Source organism: Nematolebias whitei, chromosome 5 (genome assembly GCF_014905685.2).
Source record: "Nematolebias whitei isolate Nwh7 chromosome 5, NemWhi1, whole genome shotgun sequence".
NCBI lineage: Eukaryota > Metazoa > Chordata > Actinopteri > Cyprinodontiformes > Rivulidae > Nematolebias > Nematolebias whitei.
Genome location: NC_056502.1, coordinates 8,656,982 through 8,675,052, shown reverse-complemented (window position 1 = coordinate 8,675,052; position 18,071 = coordinate 8,656,982). Strand labels below are relative to the sequence as shown.

The following is an 18,071-nucleotide window of genomic DNA, read 5'->3' as shown; positions in this document are numbered from 1 at the left end:
AGTGTCTGGTGTGTTCAACTGAACTGAAGTATCATGGCAATACCAGACACTTCAACGCCAAACATGGAGATGCTGGAGATGTAATTTCATTGTTATTTTAAGAATGATAAAGACTCTGACTCTGCCACAGTTACACAAGCACAATACCATTGCAACATTTTTATTAAATCTTTTCAATGCACATTTATCAGTCTTTATTTGAAAACATGTAAGCATAAATACATTTTCAAACACTTATCTAACAGGAAGTGACATATCTCTAGCCAGATATATTTCTATACTGCTACAAGTGCTTAGTATATTCTTAGCTTAGCATATTTATTAGTTCATATCTTAGATCTTACTACAGTTTTTCTTTACAATTTGTATTTTGTTGGATGTAACTGGGACCCTGTGTACATAGTTTCGTTCCACCTCATGTACCGCATGTGATGTGAATGACAATAAAGACACCTTGACCTTGACTTGTCTCAGATATTATGTTCAGAGACTCAAACTTCAGTCCATGATGTTCAACAGTCCTTTGTTTGGACAGTGTATGTTATCAATTTCAGTTATTATTATAATCTATTCTACAAATTGTGTAATGTTTGTGTTATCTGTTGTGTAAAAAAGGTTGTGGTTGAGCTTAGATCGAAGGTCAAAAGGATACAAAGTAAAAATTAAAGAGGTTTCTTGGGTAAATGTTTTTATTTATTTACAAAGGAGAGGTTTATAAAAATACTGAATTTGTTCCGGATGCACACTGGAGCTGCTTAAGAAGTGTGATATGAGGTTTTTGCTTGTATAATTTTTATGTTTATTTAAAGACAAATTTTCAACCACAATATATTATAATTATAAAATCACTTGGTGGTTTAATAATCTGTTTTAGCATCAATTTTTGACTAATTAAACTTTTTTTTCCCTCCATTTGTGTTGGTAGTTTGGTGTCACGTGGTCTCCACCGTCCAATCAAAATGCAGAGAAGGGGCTCGCGCTAAGGAAACCGAGAAACCGGACGTTGATAACAATCTTTCACATTACTCGCAGCTACAGTCATCTCCTAGTTTGTTCGCGTGTCGCTGCTTCTCCGTGTTTCAGAATAAGCTGCTAGTTGTTAAATAATTTCAGAATTCGTTTAATTTTATTGGCGTTTCTGTTTTGAGGAAGACACACCCTCCAAGTTGAGGGACGCTATCAAGGAATCCGTTGTTTTGCTAGTTTTCGGTTGTCGGTATCAAAATGGCCTATCCCGGATACGGTGCACCACCCGGGGGAGTCCCAGGAATGGTAAGAAACCTGAAACTGTGTTTTAATAGAGGTGAAAATATTCTCAGGTCCTCGTTCTGTTTACTCCGGAAGTTGCAGTATTTCCACAGCTGCACATAAACCTCAGGAATTTTATTTAACGTGAACTAATGAATTTATAAAAGTAAAATAAGTCCAGCAGGCCAGTGGCAGGAAAAGCAAAACACAACTTATCTTTAAATACATTAGTTAAAAATGCAATATATATTTTTAATCAAGAACCAATATCAGCTTTTTAACCAAAACGTTTACGTATTAACTTTTAAAGGAATATGTGCTTGATTAATAAGAGCTAACTTATTTCTAATATCTTGCTGGATTGTTGCTGTGTCCCAAATCTCAATCTCAATCTCAAATTTCAAGTTGGCAAGTAGATTTGCCACATGTTGGAATATAAAATAAATTACTGAACTATTTACTTATTTATTTATTTATTTATTGAGTCTTTCATTAAACACATCCAGATAAGAACTACTTGCTCAGCAGAAATTTGGTTTTAGTGAGATTTTTCTGTTTTTTTTCTTAATTGAACTTTAAACTCTCTTTGACTAAATAATCTGATTGATGGTTTTATTGCAGAGACCAGGTATATTTGAAGTATTTACATGGGGTGTGTGTGTGTTAATTAGTGACTACAATCTGTGAAGTAGGGTGGGGTGTTCGTTATGAGGCTTAGAAAGCACAAAGGGTAGACGCCTAAATAAATAGTTTAGATCTTGTCAGTAGTCCTCTTGATTATTGAACAAACTTGTCTTATATTTTTAGTTATTTGTTCATTTATCTGTCCTCTGTAGAACTAGTTGAAGACGTTGACTTGGCCAGAATGATTTATTTTTTGTGTTTAGGAATAGGTTTTGTAGCCTTGTAGTCTCAACTGACTTTAGAGCAAATTGACCTATAAGTTAAATTTAAAATAAACTTTTTTTTATTTTATTTTAGTTCAAAATGGATAAGCAAACATACTTATTAAATTTTACTTTTTTTACTCTTAGCAGCAAGATCCTCTCTATGGATTTTTTTCTGCCGTTGCTGGACAGGTAAGTCTGTCACACAAAATAAATCTAGCAAATCTAAAAAATTATTACTGTATGGCTCAAATTTGGAAACTGCAGTGCAGCATTGATGTTCCTGTAAAACTTTGTACAATACCTGGCAGATAATGAACTGCATTGTTGACCTTCCTCCTTTTGTTTCATGAAACTCTGTCAGGATGGACAGATCTCTGCAGATGAGCTGCAGCGCTGCCTCACACAGTCTGGCATGTCTGGCTCATACCAACGTAAGAACAATGCACCTAAATAAACATACAATTATATAAAAAGAGTATTTTATTCATACAGTTGTTCGAGTTTTATTATCTTGCTTTCATTTTTTTGTATATCTTGCTCGTTCAAATGTGCCGTGGTTTTTATTATGCATGTTTTCTTCCGCAGCCTTCAGCATTGATACGTGCAGACTGATGATTAACATGTTGGATGTATCCTTTAGAAGGCAGCACGGTGGCACAACTGGTAGAGCTGCTGCCTCTCAGCGAGCAGGTCCTTGGTTCAAACCCCGGTCCAGGGGCCCTCTGGGTGGAGTTTGCATGTTCTCTCCGTGCATGCGTGGGTTTTCTCCGGGTACTCCAGTTTTCTCCCACAGACCAAAAACATGCATGTTAGGCTGATTGGTAACTCTAAATTGTCCCTAGGTGTGAGTGAGAGAGTGAATGGTTGTTTGTCTCGTTTGTCTCTATGTGGCCCTGTGATGGACTTGCGACCCATCCAGGGTGTACCCCGCCCCTCGCACAGTGATTGCTGGACATGGACACCAGCGACCCCCGTGACCCAAAATGGAATAAGCGGGTAAAGATAATGGATGGATGGATGTATCTTTAAGACTTCTGCCTGTAGTTAATGCTAACTTTGTTTAAGTGTAAAATACTAAAAAGTGAGTGAGAGGTCCTTGACTGAAGGTGCTCTCTCAGAGGGACATGTCTGGCTCCTTGGGCTTTAATGAGTTCAAGGATCTGTGTCAGGCTCTGAATGGCTGGAAGGCAACCTTTGCATCCTTTGATCGTGACCACAGCGGGGCAGTAGAGGGCCAGGAACTGCAGCAGGCTATTCAATCAATGGGTATGAACACATTTAAGGATTAGAAATACACTACATATGCACAAACTTGTTTTTCATGTTTAAAGTATTTGTATTTTCCATCTGCTAAAAATCCCTCTTGTTGGATGGCTTTTATCTGTTTTTCCTCATGTGTTCACGCAGGTTACAATTTAAGCCCTCAGACTATGAACAGCATCATGAAGCGGTACAGCAATCATGGCAGGATCCCTTTCGATGACTTTGTGAGCTGCTGTGTGAGACTCCGCGCCCTGACTGGTGAGTGGAGTAAGGGAGATATGACACCACTGTGAGAGCCCAGTGAGATATTTCAGAGATGGAATAATCTTTTTCAGTTTGACTTCTTCTGATGAGTCAGATTTAGACTGGTTTTGTAAGAGGTTATTGTGTTTGTGCGTGCATGTTTATCTCACAAGCTTGTGTTGAAACCTTTTTGGACTGTCGTTGGGATCATTGTATGTTTGATTAACATAGGATTAAAAAAAAAAAAACTACCGTATACAATACATCACCCAAAACTTGTGAAGTTTGTCTGTTTTTCAGACCAGTTCCGAAGACGGGATACGACCCACTCAGGAAACGCCTCATTTCGCTATGATGATGTAAGTTTTTACGAAAAAGAGTAATTTCTTTTTTATTTCCTAAAACTTCTATTTGCTTCTAATTTTTGGTTAAATGTTTGCTGGGTTATTTTTCTTTCTAATTATTTCTTCATTTTCCGAGTTAAAGCTTGTTTTAACGAATGCAATATTAAGTGTAGTAAAGTGAGGAGAAAGTGTCACCCCTCCTCCCTCCCTCACATCTGCTACACTTGGATCTACAGTTAACGGACCGTTTCTTTTATTAAGAGAAAATGTTCTAGTTATGCATTGCCACTAGAAATAAAGTTTATATCAATAAATAAACTGAATTGTACTGATTTGAATTTGGGCAAAATGAAATTCACAGACAGAACACTGTCCCCTTGTGGTGCATTACTTGCAGCAGAATTTGCGCCTACAATGTCATCTAACCATTGTCCCACAGTCCTAATTTGACTGAACTGTCATGGACGCTTTCTGCACACTAATCATTTTTCAGATAAAAAAAATTGTAACTGTAAATTTATACCTCCTTTTTGAGATTTAACACCAAAGTTAGACTGTTTGTCAGATGATGGAAAATTGCAAATTATTTCTGAACATGTTTCTGTTTTGTTTTTTTTAGTTTATACAGGTCACCATGAGCATATGAAAAGGACAAGACTTTCCAGTGGGGATCTGCAAACATCTCATAGTTTTCATATTAACAGCATTATATTAATTTACATGTAATCAGATTTGTATAAACCAGGTTCAGATGTGACATTCCATTTCATTGTTATAATTTTGTTATTCTTACTCCCAACAAACTAATAAAATGTAAGCATTAATTAACATGAATTAATCCACTGACAAACATATGATTAATAGTAGTATATGCTCTGTAGCCTTTTATTACCATGGCAATCTTGTCAAATTTTTATTGTATGACAGTCAACTTATATGAAAGTAATAAATACTTTCCAAAATTATCTCATTGTTGCTTTTTTATTTTCCGATGTACAATCCTTTTCATTTTAACTGAGATTTAAACATGCTTCAACGAGTGATGGCCCTTTAAACAGTCAAATACGTGGAAACTGAAGTGTAGCCTGTTGTGTCAGGTGACTCCTGTAGATTTACAGAAATGACATCAGAAGGTATTTGTACAGAAATGTGCAGTTAAACACCTTGCAGGAACCTCAGACTTCCAGGTAGAACTAAACGCTTCAAGAGGCACGTGAAAGCAGAGCAGCAAGTTGGAACAATTCTACTTATTAAAAGTTGTTTAGTTAAAAACTTTTTTTCAGAATTTTTTATACATGACAAAATGAAAAATTACGAGAAACCGTTTGAATCTTTCAGTGTTTTTCGAAGCGGGGGCCACCCAGAAAGCCAGAGAGAATAAGATTTATAAAAGGCAAAAATAAAAAATAGTAATAAAAATAATAAAAATTGCCCACTAGGGCAATCTGTATCTGTCATTTCCAGATAAACACGCCTGAGAGAGAGGTTGGATTTCTTTTGTTTGGTTCTGGTCAACAGATTGTTAAAGTGAATATAATAGTGTTTAAAACATGTTAACTACCGGTAATAACATTTTTATTATCAGCAACTGTAATAATTAATTGAATATAGTGAATAAAAGTGAAAACATTCTAAAAGTTTGTTTCTTTACATATTTGTTTATTTGTTTGCACAAAAAGAAACGACACATAAAAGAAAAGTTAAAATAAAAATGTGCAGGAGAGGTCATAAAAACCCTATTTGGGCTTACAAGTGCCCCCGCCCCCCTTCTAAAAAAAAATAAAGAAAAAAATCATGAAAGTTTTATGCATAAGCTTACAACTTACTTAAAACACACACAATTACATCACAAAGCAAAATATAATAGTTTATACTAAATACATTTAAATTATCCAAAAAAAAAAATTTTAAAATAATATATATGCCTTCACTGTTCTCTTCGGACAGCCTAACCATCATGTGAACTGAGAATTTAGACAGTTTTAAGGGGATGCTGAATCTTTTATCCATAACACACTCATAGAAAATCTGTTGAATGTACTTTATTTATATTATGCTTCTTATTAAATGCTCAGCTTCAAACTAATAAAAGTGTTTATCTTTTGGTGGGACTGAGACTAAGAATAATTAAACTATTTAACATAAATAGATTTTCCTCATGAATCAAAAAATTATTATAAAATTATTTATTTAATTACGATGTCTCATATTTATATCACACTGAATAAATCGATGTTGGCTCCAAATTAATTATAAATCACTGCAGCTGGATGCTTGAACAGGATGCTGTATTTTTTTTTTACCGACCTTTGTTGAACTAATATTTGGTTGCTCATACTGCACCGCTCACAGAGTCATTGGTTACAGTCCAGAGGTGGAACACCAATCACATCAAATCCTGTAACTCCAAACCTGAAGGACCTGTTTGGCAGCTCGTCACAGCTAACGAGGAAGCTGTAAGTTTTTCTTTCATTTACACTTTTCACTGGTTTGGAAGCTGCTCATGGACCCAGACAAGGTAAAGCAAACATGTTACTCTGTTTTTTTTATTTTTATTGTAGCTATTAATACTGTATTTCTATTAATGAATAATGTGCTTTATAAAATAAAATATTATAAAATATTTATTTGAAAAGCATAATACACTGAGTTCTGATAAATTGTGCAGCTATAGATTTTCTGTAATGTTTACAAACCAATTGTGGACGCACTAAACTCTTTAAAAGGGAATTATAAACTGCTTTTGGCTTAAAATGCATCAAATTATTTTTAGTTTCACGTGAATGACTTTCAAGAGTGAGTTTTAAAATAAAGTAACATTTATAATTGATAAAATCTTCTAGTAAACATAGACATATGGAGAAAGCAGAAATCTGACTCCTTGCAAGTATGATGCTTGTTTGGGGAATCAATTGGAAAAATATGTTTAATCCGAAAACCTTTCATAAGAAAGTGGTCACATTACCAGGAAGAAAGAGGGTTTGTCTAATTTTAGACTTCAAAACACGTTTATGACAGATGTTGGCATACTGTGATGCATTCAGGGAGGCAAGAATGAAGGGAGGCAGAACAAAAACGACTCGAGTGGGAATCAAAAGTCTGGAATGAGAACTATTGTTTTTGTTGGCAAAGGAAAAAACTAGCACATCTTTGTTCTTTGTTACAAAGAGGAACCAGACTTCTTAAACTAAAACAAAACAGGTGTGTCTTAAAAAGTTAAGTCCTCTGGACGCGTTCAAAAAACTAAACTAAACGTAGAAACATTTCGTCTCATCCGAAAGACTTCAGTCTTTTTGAACCCGTCCAAAGGACCTGACGTTAACTTTTTTTTTTTTTAAAGATTCTTCTATCTGGATTATTGAGCATGCATCAGGATAAAATGGGTGTGTTACGATTATTTTAGTAAATTACTAATAAATATATCGACAATTAATTTTAAAACACTTTATTCATCTTAAACTTCAAAAATATTAACATAGTAATGTTCTGCCCCCTTGTTGACACCGTCAGTCTGTTGACAAGCTGTATACTAAACCTAAAGGCACATCCACCACAACCTGCTGCAGGACTTGGATTCAATAACCGTTCAATTGTCTAATTTTTTTTATATCCGATATATTTTTTTGTCTAAGTTCAAGTATGAAAAAATGTACAGGTTTACTGAGTAATGTGAAAGCTTTAAATGTCTTGTTTTGCAAAACACAGATACTCATTTTATAACATTTCAGATTCATTTTCAAATTTCTATATATGTCCAAACATTGATGTGGAAAAAAAGAAATTATTAAGTTGTCAATGGACTTAATTCAGTATTACAATTATTTAAACTAAAGCGTTACATTTGAAATACGAGTTTTCATTCCAAGCGTTCTCTTGAAACACTTGGTATGATCAAGAGTTCAAGTTCAAGAATCTTTATTATCCCCAATTTGTTTCACAGTCGGTAGTCACATAAAACATTCATACTACATTAAGACGTTAAAGTAACAGAAATCATCAGTTTGTTGAGAAGCCTGATCTCTACAGGGATGAATGAGATTTTCAGTCTGTTTGTTCTACATCTGGGCAGCAGATACCTGCATCCAGATGGAAACAACCTGAACTCACCATGGAGGGGATGATCAGGATCTGCCAGAATCTGCCTGGACTTGTTCACTGACCTCGTCTTGTGTAGGTCAGTGAGGTTCTGTAGGGCTATGCCAGCAGTTTTGCTGCACATCCTGACAATCCCCGAGATCTTGTTCCTGTTTTTGCATGTCAAAAGTCCAAACCAACAGATAAAGGTGTAAGTTAAGAGACTCAATAAAACATGAATAAACATTCTCATAAAAATTGAATCAACAATAAACTCACAGAGCTTCCGATTAAAAATACAGTCTCTGATGGACTGTTGACAGGCCATGTGTAGAATTGGGAAGAATAACATTATTGTGCATCACATATATCCTGAATGTTTTGTGTTTTTACGAAGGGGGCTCTACAATGAGTCGGTGTGAGAAGAAAGGTGAGGCATGTCTGTCCTTGAATGACGGACGGTCTGAAGATGACACCCAGGAAAAATATGAAAGGTAAGATCAATGAAAATCTCAAACTTCACACAACCCCAATCTAAAGTAACAGAGACTGAAGATCTTTAGAAGAGTATAACATTTTTCTAACGTCTCCGGCTCTGTGTGGTCATTTGAAGCACGCTTTAACGCCTTCACTGTCACTGATCACCACGTGCTCTTCTTTTGTTTCAGGACTGAGCTGAGAAGAACAAAATCTGCTTTGCCAAGCTGCATGTTCATGGGAAACGGCAATTTCACAGATGATGTTGCTTCCAAACTGTAAGGTTATACAAAATCAGTTTGTGTGACAGTTTTTATTCACAGCTCTGATGCATGATTGGTCAGTGCTTCCTTTTTTATATTTTCTACTAGGTGCGAAGATAAAAACGGAAACTCTCCAACACCAAGCATTGTGTCCTTACGTAGCAACCAATCCATGGGTTTCCCTCTTGGTTTCAAACGGTAAGATTCATATCAGTTCATCGTGTCTTGTTTTGTGATTACTGCCCTGCCAACCTGCTGACATTGGTCACTTCTTCTTTACTTCCAGGTCTGAAGACAAAAACAAAAACTCTCCAACACCAAGCATTGCGTCCTTGTGTAGCAACCAATCCATGGGTTTCCCTCTTGGTTTTAAACATGGTTCATTTTCAGGGTAAATCTATTTTATGTTAGCTTTATGTAAGAAAGACCAGATAGCTTAAAATTACCACAAGTCTCTCATTGCACACGGTTTTACTACTTTTGGTTTGTAGTTTCTGCCTTAGTCACAATAGCCTTTAAACAAAATAACTTATAAAACACCTTAAACAGTAATTTAGTAATTAAACGGTTACAACAAACCTACATTGTGTGTTTATGTTTTTTTTATTGCTATATCATGATAAAGCATTCAAGGTGTTCACTTGATTCTGCTTTTTCCACAGAGTTCACCAAGATCTATCCACCAGTCCTCAAACAAACCTGGACTCGGTATTTGTGGTGAGTACCAGTATAGGTGCACTAGTACCTACCTAGGCTCTTAAAAATATTTTTACCCTTCTGACAGCACTAGGTGATCTTTAGTAAACCGGGCTGACTGCATTCTGCAGCCCTGCTATTGAGTGTTGGACTCAAACAGTAACAGTAGCCAGTTTATCAGAAGCCTTCAGCTGCTATTAAACCGTATAGGTACTTTTACACATAAAGATGCAGTTTATGCATTATTGTACCGTTTGTCATCTAAAAAAAATATGTTTTGGGAAAACACATTTGTCAGATCGCCAAAAAAAAAATAAATTCATAACACTTTAAATGGAGTTAATATAAATAAATAATACATATTGGTGTTTACAAGTACCAGGTGCATTACTGGTACTTACTAAGTAGCTACCTGGTACTTGCACTGTATGTGCCTAGTACCCAGTGGTTTCGTCCCATGTACATACCGTTACTGGGCATTATGGGTCCTACCTGGTACTTGGGGCAGCTGTGGCTGTGGTTAGAGCAGTCGTCCTCCAATGCAAGAGTTGAGGGTTCGATTCCACCAGCAGTCACATGCCGAAGTGTCCCTGGGTGAGACACCGAACCCCTCATTGCCTCCGATGTGTGTCCCATCAGTGAATGTGATAAAGCTCTGATTAGTCTTTGTACAGAAATAGTAGAGTTCTGTATGAATGTGTAAATGAGGGCACAGATTATGTTGTAAAGCGCTTTGAGTGTCTTGTTAAGATAGAAAAGTATAAGTACAGTCCATTTACCATTTACTTACCAGGTTCATTCCTGGTAAGTACAAGGTGCCCTGAGATGACTTCGTTTGTGACGTGGTGCTATATAAATAAACTGAATTGAAAAAGTATTTTCAAAATACAACTTGATCTAAGTAAATACCCCGTAAGTTCACATTATAAGTACACTGGGTAGGTACCAGGTATGTGCACTGTACCAGTGACATAAGTACCAGGTACATAACCAGTATAAATCAGGTCGTTTATGAGTTGCTACCATGGAGTTTGTTCTATTTAAAATCTGAGCATTAAAGTACATAATTTATTTCTTACAGGTTCTTGAGAAGGACACAATTACTTTTGTGAAGAGTGAGTTGAAGAAACTCCAAAGGCTTTTGGGCTCCGCTTCTCCAAAAGACTTTCAGAGTCAACATGAGGATGAGGAAGGATCGCACGAGAAGAGGATCAGAAAAGAGGCATTTCTGAACATCACTGTGCAGTTTTTGAGAACGATGGACGAGAATGAGATTGCAGACGCTCTTCTGAACAGTAAGAGCATTTTAATATATATTTGTTGTGATTTCTTCTTTGTTGTTATTTTAGATCTGTCAAGTTATTTTTCTGTTGCAAACCTTGATCATAAAAGTATGTACAATAGATAAATACTGTAGAGATCTACGTGAGGTTAAATCATGAGATTTTTTTTCTCTCTAACAATTCTAAGGGAAAAACATGATCTTCGCAAAGAATATCTATATTTTAGACAAAGTTCCACATTTTTTAATATCAACCATTTTCCGTTTATCATATATAAAAATGCCCATTGCTGTTTTCTTTTGCTTGCACAACAGTAACACATTGTTATCATGTTGAACCTCTTTCCTGTAGAGCCAGCTGAAAGTGTCCACAAAGTCTGAGTCATCAATGAATACTGTACACGGTTTCCAGATATGTTGTGTATAGTGTTGTCATTGACGTCACAGTAGAAAGAAGTTTGATGTGGTTAGTAACTGAATGTCTATCTAACATTAAACAAAAGTTCCAGAAAAATATAAAGAAATAAGATAAATTAATGGGTGAATACCTTAAGCACTAGAAATTCCATACAAAGTAGAAAATGAAGGTATGAGTGAGAAGGATAAGCATGAATGTTGTCCCACTAACAAACTGAAGAAAGCTTTGAAGAAATGCCCGATATTCCAGAATTCCTAAGCGTGACTCAAGACGGTTGTGTTGAAAGACGGCATAGAAGCACAAACTGTATTTGACCAGTCTCCTGTGCAATATTGATAGTTCATTTGCATGGACCTGACTTTTAAGATTAGTGCACAATGTATAAATAAGTTTCAGATCAGGGCTTTGGGAACATCAGTCCGGAGGCCAAATGTTAACCTGCTTTATTCATTCAGCCTTTATTTATACAGGTTAATCCCATTGAGCCTCGAGGACTCATTCACAAGAGAGACCTGATTCTAATAACGAGCAATGACAACAATGGATAACAAAGACAACAGTAGACGATCACTAGAAAGTTCCTGGAGAAACTTTGACGGGGACTGCCTATTATTAAAAATATTATTAATAATAAATATTAAATATTATTAATATAAATAGTAATTATTAATATTAATGATTAATATATAGCTAATTTATTAATAATTATTAAAACATTAACAATAAATATTAATAATATTCACACCAATAATTAGTATTAATATTAAATATTACTTATTAATATTAATAATTATTATATTAAAATAGATACATATTAACATTAATAATTAATATGTATTATTATTACTACTAATTAATAATAATAACAGATAGGTAATAATAGGTGCCTTTCATGCATTGCATAATGCACTGCTTTCTTTGCATGTTGAACCAAAATGGCTCCATATGTTACTCAGTTTCTGTGAAGAGTTTTCTCCTATTCATTTCCTATGGGAAATTTAGCATCTTTGTTAGCAAAATATGTCGCCATGGTAACTGCGAATGCCAATAAAAGTAATTGCACACTTCCCTGAGCCGGGCCGGTCGTTTTGATCTAACTTTTGTGGGGGTCCACTTTGCAGTTCGGGCCACGTTAAAGTTGAAAAAGTTACGCTTTTTAGGTGTAGAATAATAAATGGGCAGTCACCAATTAGTTCCTGGAGTTGGTGAAATATTGCGTCTTTGTTCGCAAATTACGTCGCCATGGTAACTCGAAATGCCAATAAAAGTAATAGCACACATCACGGGGCCGAGCCAGTCATTTTGATATAACTTTTGTGGGGGTAGACGCTGTGGTTTGGGCCGCATTAACGGAGATAGAAATTTAGATACTGTTCCGAGGTGTAGAATAACAGGTGCCTGCCATGCATTTGCCTGGCAGTCCCCAATAAAAGGAAGTATGCAAATTGAGAAGAACAAGTGAAAGAAAATGGCATTAAAAATGAAACAAACAAAACAAAAAAGAAGCTAGTTTGTAAAGCGATGTAGAAAACTAAAAACAGGAACATGTCTTCATTGGTTTCTCCCTGGAACTTAACAGATGTTTGAAGCCACTTAGAGAGGTCAAGATCGACAGCTTCAGATCTTTTTGCAAGATGTTCCAGGAAACAGGAGCAGAGTAAGAGAAGGCCCTTTTGCCTAGTTCAGTCCGCACTGAGGGAACACTGCAGGTAATAATGTCCCGGGAGCGCACGCTGTAGCTGCACTCACGCAGAGACATGTAGGAGGAGATGTATGAAGGCAGCAGACCAAGAGGTCTCTCTTGTAAATGAGTCCTCGAGGCTCAATGGAATTTACCTGTCTAAATAAAAGTTTAATGAATTTATTAATCATCAAATGTCTCATTGAGGATATATTGGGATATTTACTACAAGTCATGACAAAGTCTGGTAGTTTCTTTGGGAACGTCCTCCTGCAGGCTGGAAGTGTTTCAAGTTCTCTCCTGCAGGTGTTTGATTTCAAACTGACGTCAAAACTTGAGAGACCTGAACGAGTTTCTCACACACGAACAAAGCAGATCTTTATGCTCACCTTCACTTACTGTTTGTTTTGGATTGCAAGTCTGTCAGAAAGTTTAGCAGATAAAGCATAAAAAAAATCAACAAGGGGTTCTGTTTATTTTATGTTTTAGATAGTTATGGGCATTTTTTTATATGTCCTCAACCATAATATAAGTCTTTCTACTATTAAATTGTGAAGCTACGAGTTTGGTTATGGTTTAATATCAAATACGTTGGACAATAAAGTTAGATAAAGATGAATTACAGACACTTTAAGAAGCAATGTGCACATTTGTGTTGGCTTGTAATAATTATTTGAGGAGATATGATCTCCTCAGTTGATCTTTATTGTTGTAACCTTGAAATATGGGGAGAGGGAGGGGAATAAAAGAAGAACTTAATTTAAAATGTTCTCTTTCTGTTCTGGAAGCGCTCTGGATGAACAGGTTTAAAGGCCACAAGAGCAAACTGCCGAGCAGACAGGTGTGGCAACATTGTGAAGCCAAACTAATGCAACATGTTGTGTTTTTTGTAAAGGTGATTTTATTGCGAGTCAATCTGAGGAGGTGGACGAGGACCACCTGCTCTCAAACGATAAACCGTCTGAACCATCTGATGACCAGAACAGATCAGACAGGTACAATAATCAATCTAATCTCACATGATGAAACTCATAATCTGACTGCTGGGAACGAACAATGACCTTATAGTGAGAAACATTCCTCAAGTTCAACAGGAAGTGTGATCATTTCCACTAGAAGTCTGAAAATGTTTTTTGTTTCAGGATTCAGTTGAGAAGACTAAATTCTCATCCACCGAGCTGCGTGTCACTTAAGAGTGATAAATCTATGGATTACCCTCTTCATTTTAAACGGTAATGTGTCATTGCTTTATTCTCATTGTTCCACCGTACTCCTGTTTTTATCTGTCATTTACAAAGGACTGTGAGGGTCCCAGAGGAAGCAGGTGAGGAAGTTTTATTTTGTTTCTAAGTTTTGAGAATAAAGGGGACAAAAACGTTTGAACAGTGCCATCCATCCATCCATCCATCCATCCATCCATCCATCCATCCATCCATCCATCCATCCATCCATCCATCCATCCATCCATCCATCCATCCATCCATCCGCTTATTCCAAAGTTTGGTTGTGGGGGCAGCAGCTTGATCAGGGAGGCCCAGACATCTCTTTCCACAGCTACCTCTTCAAGCTCTTCGGGGAGGATTCCAATGCGTTCCCAGGCCTACTGAGAGATGTAGTCTCTCCAGCATGTCCTGGGTCTTCCCGGGAGTCTCCTCCCAGTTGGACATACCCAAAGCATTTGCCTAGGGAGGCGCCCAGGGGAGCATCCTTACCAGATGCCTGAACCAACTCAACTGGCTCCTCTCGACGTGGAGGAGTAGCGGTTCTGCTCGGAGTCTCTCCTGATAACTGAATTTCTCACCCTATCTCTAAGCGAGAGTCCAGCTACCCTGCAGAGGAAACTCATTTCAACCATCTGTATCCGCAATCTCATTCTTTTGGTCACTACCCAGAGTTCATGACCATTGGTGAAGGTAGGAACATAGACCGACCGGTAAACGGAGAGCTTCGCCTTACAGTTCAGCTCCCTCCTCACCACAACGGACCGGCACAGAGTTCGCAATACTGAAGATGCTGCACCAATCCATCTGTCAATCTCACGCTCCATTCTTCCCTCACCCGTGAACAAAACACTGAGATACTTGAACTCCTCCACTTGAGGCAGAACCTCACCCTCGATCTGAAGAGAGAAATCGACTCTTTTCTGGTTGAGGACCATGGCCTCAGATTGAAGGTGCTGATTCTCATCCCAGCCGCTTCACACTCGGCTGCGAACCGCTCCAGTGGGAGCTGAAGATCACGGCACGATGACGCCAACAGGACCACATCATCTGCAAAGAGCAGAGATGGAATCCTGATGAACAGATGTGATGATTATGAACAGAATCGCTGACAACAGGCAGCCCTGGTGGAGTCCAACTCCCACCCTGAAGGGGTCCGACTTACACGTGCATTAAGTAATAATGCTGAAATGCCGAGAATAAAGTTTTTTTTTTGTTTTTTTTTTTTAATAAAAGGGGATCAAAAACCAATCCATCACTGGCACAAAGACTTTTCATATGTTATACTGATTTTAGAAAAGGATTCAATTAATCAAATTCTTACTTTCTTAACACAAGGACCATACCTTGTGTCTTCAGCTGTACCCGATCTGTAAATGACTCCTCAAAATGCCAACATATTCAGCCCGAGTTTTACAGGAGAAAAACAAAAGCAACTTTTAAAAGTTTGAGATCATTTAAGGGCCAACGGTACATGTGCATGTTGGACCCTGTTTTTATGAAGAATTAATTAACCTTTATTTAACCAGGCAAATCCCATTGAGATCACAGATCTCTTTTGCAAGGAAGGCCTGGGCCTGAAGGCAGACTAACATGCTTGTTTTTGGTCTGTGGGAGGAAACCGGAGTACCCGGAGAAAATCCACGCAAGCACGAGAAGAACATGCATAGTCCACACAGAAAGACCCCAGGTCCAACCGGGAATTGAACCCAGGACCTTTGTTCTGTGAGGCAGCAGTGCTAACCACTGAATCTTTAAATGAAGTTCTGTAAGCTGTTGCTGTTTTGGGAATAAAAACTAACTGAACAGATTTTTTAAAAAGCCATGTTTGTTTTTGTAATTTTATTTGTAGTATAATAAGTAAAAGTGCACCTATAACAACAATATTAATCAAAAAACAAAAACAGAATAAGTCTGGTTCAGAAGCTCAGTGGGCTTCATTTATCGTGACATAGTCCTGGAAACAAAGTTTTTATCCACATTTCTACTTTATTCTCAACATTACGATTTTAGTCGCACTGTTTTAATTAAATTTCAAAACTGAAAAAACAAACACGAAACACTTTCCTCTCAATATTTCTGTGTCATTGAAAGCATTACACCTAAGTTTATCATAACCATCAATTCAATTCAAAAATACTTTATTAATCCCAAAGGGAAATTATTTGTTGCTGTAACTCGTTATCCTCATTTCATTAAGAGATGTTATAGATACTGATGCTGTAGACAGGAAGAATCTCTTGTAAAGGTCCATCCCACAGTGGATCCTAAGAAACTGGCTGCAGATGCCGTCTGATCCGTCCACCCAGACTCTGCTGGCCTCTCGGTTCCCGCAGGCTGTAGGACCACCCGAATGCCGGGCAGAACTCCTCCCAGAGCGATGGCTGCTCCTCCCAGCAGTCTGCTGAGCTCCTCGTTGCTGTGGACAGCCAACTGTAGGTGCAGAGGGACGATCCTGTCCTTCCGCTGTCATGAGCCGTGTTTCCTGCTAGTTCCACGATCTCAGTGGTCAGGCACTCGAGCGCAGCTGGCAGGTAGATGAGAATGCATCCACAGAACATCCTTTTCAACTCATTTGAGATTTGGGGCTGTAGTTGAGATATTATTTGAGCTTTTGAGATGCTAATCAGCTGTTGGTTGTAGAAAACTGCCTTGTTGCCATGGTTACGCATCATAAATGTCCAAAACTATAAAAGTTTCAGTAAAAATCCTTACGGCTGCACAGCGTCTGACACCAGAGGAAACATTCATCCAAAAAATGTGATTTACATCCAGAAAAAGAGGAATTACAGTTTCCAAAAGCAAAATCTCAGAATGAAATTAACAGAGCTGCTCCAACATGCAGCCACCTTGAGCGGCGCAAAGAGATCATGGGTCAGACGCAGTTTTTCTCTCTGATCAACCATGTGAAATGTATTACTGTTCAATTACAGAGTACTATGTACTGTCGCCTGAAAATTTTCAATGTTTCATTTTGTCTATTACTAACAGTGGAAGGGTGAATTATCCTGTGTGCTTACAAAGTGACCAATGACCCTGATGTTAAGCAATATGATTTATATTAATTCTGTTAGGGTTATTTTTAGTTAATACAGTTCATTATGTCCAAGTTAACTTTTGTCAATACTTCCTTTTCGATCAGAGCACAGCAGAAAACCATGCCTATAACAAGTGACAAATCTATGGATTACCCTCTTGGTTTCAAACGGTGAGATTTATTTAAAAAGCTCCAAACAAATTTTGTGTTAATTTGCCTCATGCTTTTGTTAAACCTTTCCTTGCCGTCTAACTGGCATTAATCTGTTCTCCCATTTATTTCCTCTTAGGACTCAGGAAGAATCAAGAGAATCTCCTTCACCAAACTTTGTGTCCTTACAGAGCAACAAATCCATGGATTACCCTCTTGGTTTTAAACTGGAGGGTAAACAACATAGGTAAAGGTTTGGTTAAGATTTTCTGATTGTTGTAATTTAAAAATATATATATATATTATGTACCATATAGATCAACATCCTGCAAAGTCATGTTTCTAGTTCCATCCATCCATTATATTTTACCCGCTTCTTTCATTTTGGGTCATGGGGGTCGCCAGTGCCCATGTCCAGCATTCACTGTGCGAGGGGCAGGGGACACCCTGGACAGGTCACAAGTCCATCACAAGGACACAAAGAGACAAACGAGACAAACAACCATTCACTCTCTCACGCACACCTTGGAACAATTTAGAGTTACCAATCAGTCTATCATGCATGTTTTTGGTCTGTGGGAGGAAACCGGAGTACCCAGAGACAACCCACGCATGCACGGAGAGAACATGCAAACTCCACCCAGAAAGGTCACCAGACCGTGATTTGAACCAGGGTAACCTGCTCGCTGAGAGGCAACAGTTCTACCAGTTGTACCACCGTGCTGCCCCATACCATACCATACCATACCATACCATAGCATACTATACCATACCATAACATACCA

General features: G+C 37.5%; 2 protein-coding genes across 3 annotated transcripts in view; both read left to right on the top strand.

Annotated features, from left to right (window-relative positions):
- The first annotated feature begins 972 nt into the window (after window positions 1–972).
- Window positions 973–4,907, top strand: sri (sorcin). 2 transcript variants are annotated; one of them, XM_037676780.1, is made up of 8 exons: window positions 973–1,272; window positions 2,286–2,327; window positions 2,500–2,569; window positions 2,724–2,767; window positions 3,257–3,404; window positions 3,546–3,659; window positions 3,945–4,003; window positions 4,608–4,907. In XM_037676780.1, exons 1-8 carry the CDS (start codon window positions 1,225–1,227, stop codon window positions 4,632–4,634), a joined length of 552 nt encoding a protein of 183 aa, XP_037532708.1. In that variant the 5' UTR covers window positions 973–1,224; the 3' UTR covers window positions 4,635–4,907. The 2 variants fall into 2 exon arrangements, with proteins under 2 accessions (XP_037532708.1, XP_037532707.1); XM_037676779.1 differs by having other exon boundaries at window positions 2,283–2,327.
- A 12,530-nt stretch (window positions 4,908–17,437) lies between these two features.
- LOC119409873 (protein NLRC3-like) overlaps window positions 17,438–18,071 on the top strand; it is a 7,560-nt gene continuing 6,926 nt past the window's right edge. The window contains exon 1 of the mRNA XM_037676778.1: window positions 17,438–17,533. Within this exon, the coding sequence (XP_037532706.1) occupies window positions 17,490–17,533 (44 nt within the window). The 5' untranslated portion in view covers window positions 17,438–17,489. The remainder of the gene's footprint in view (window positions 17,534–18,071) is intronic.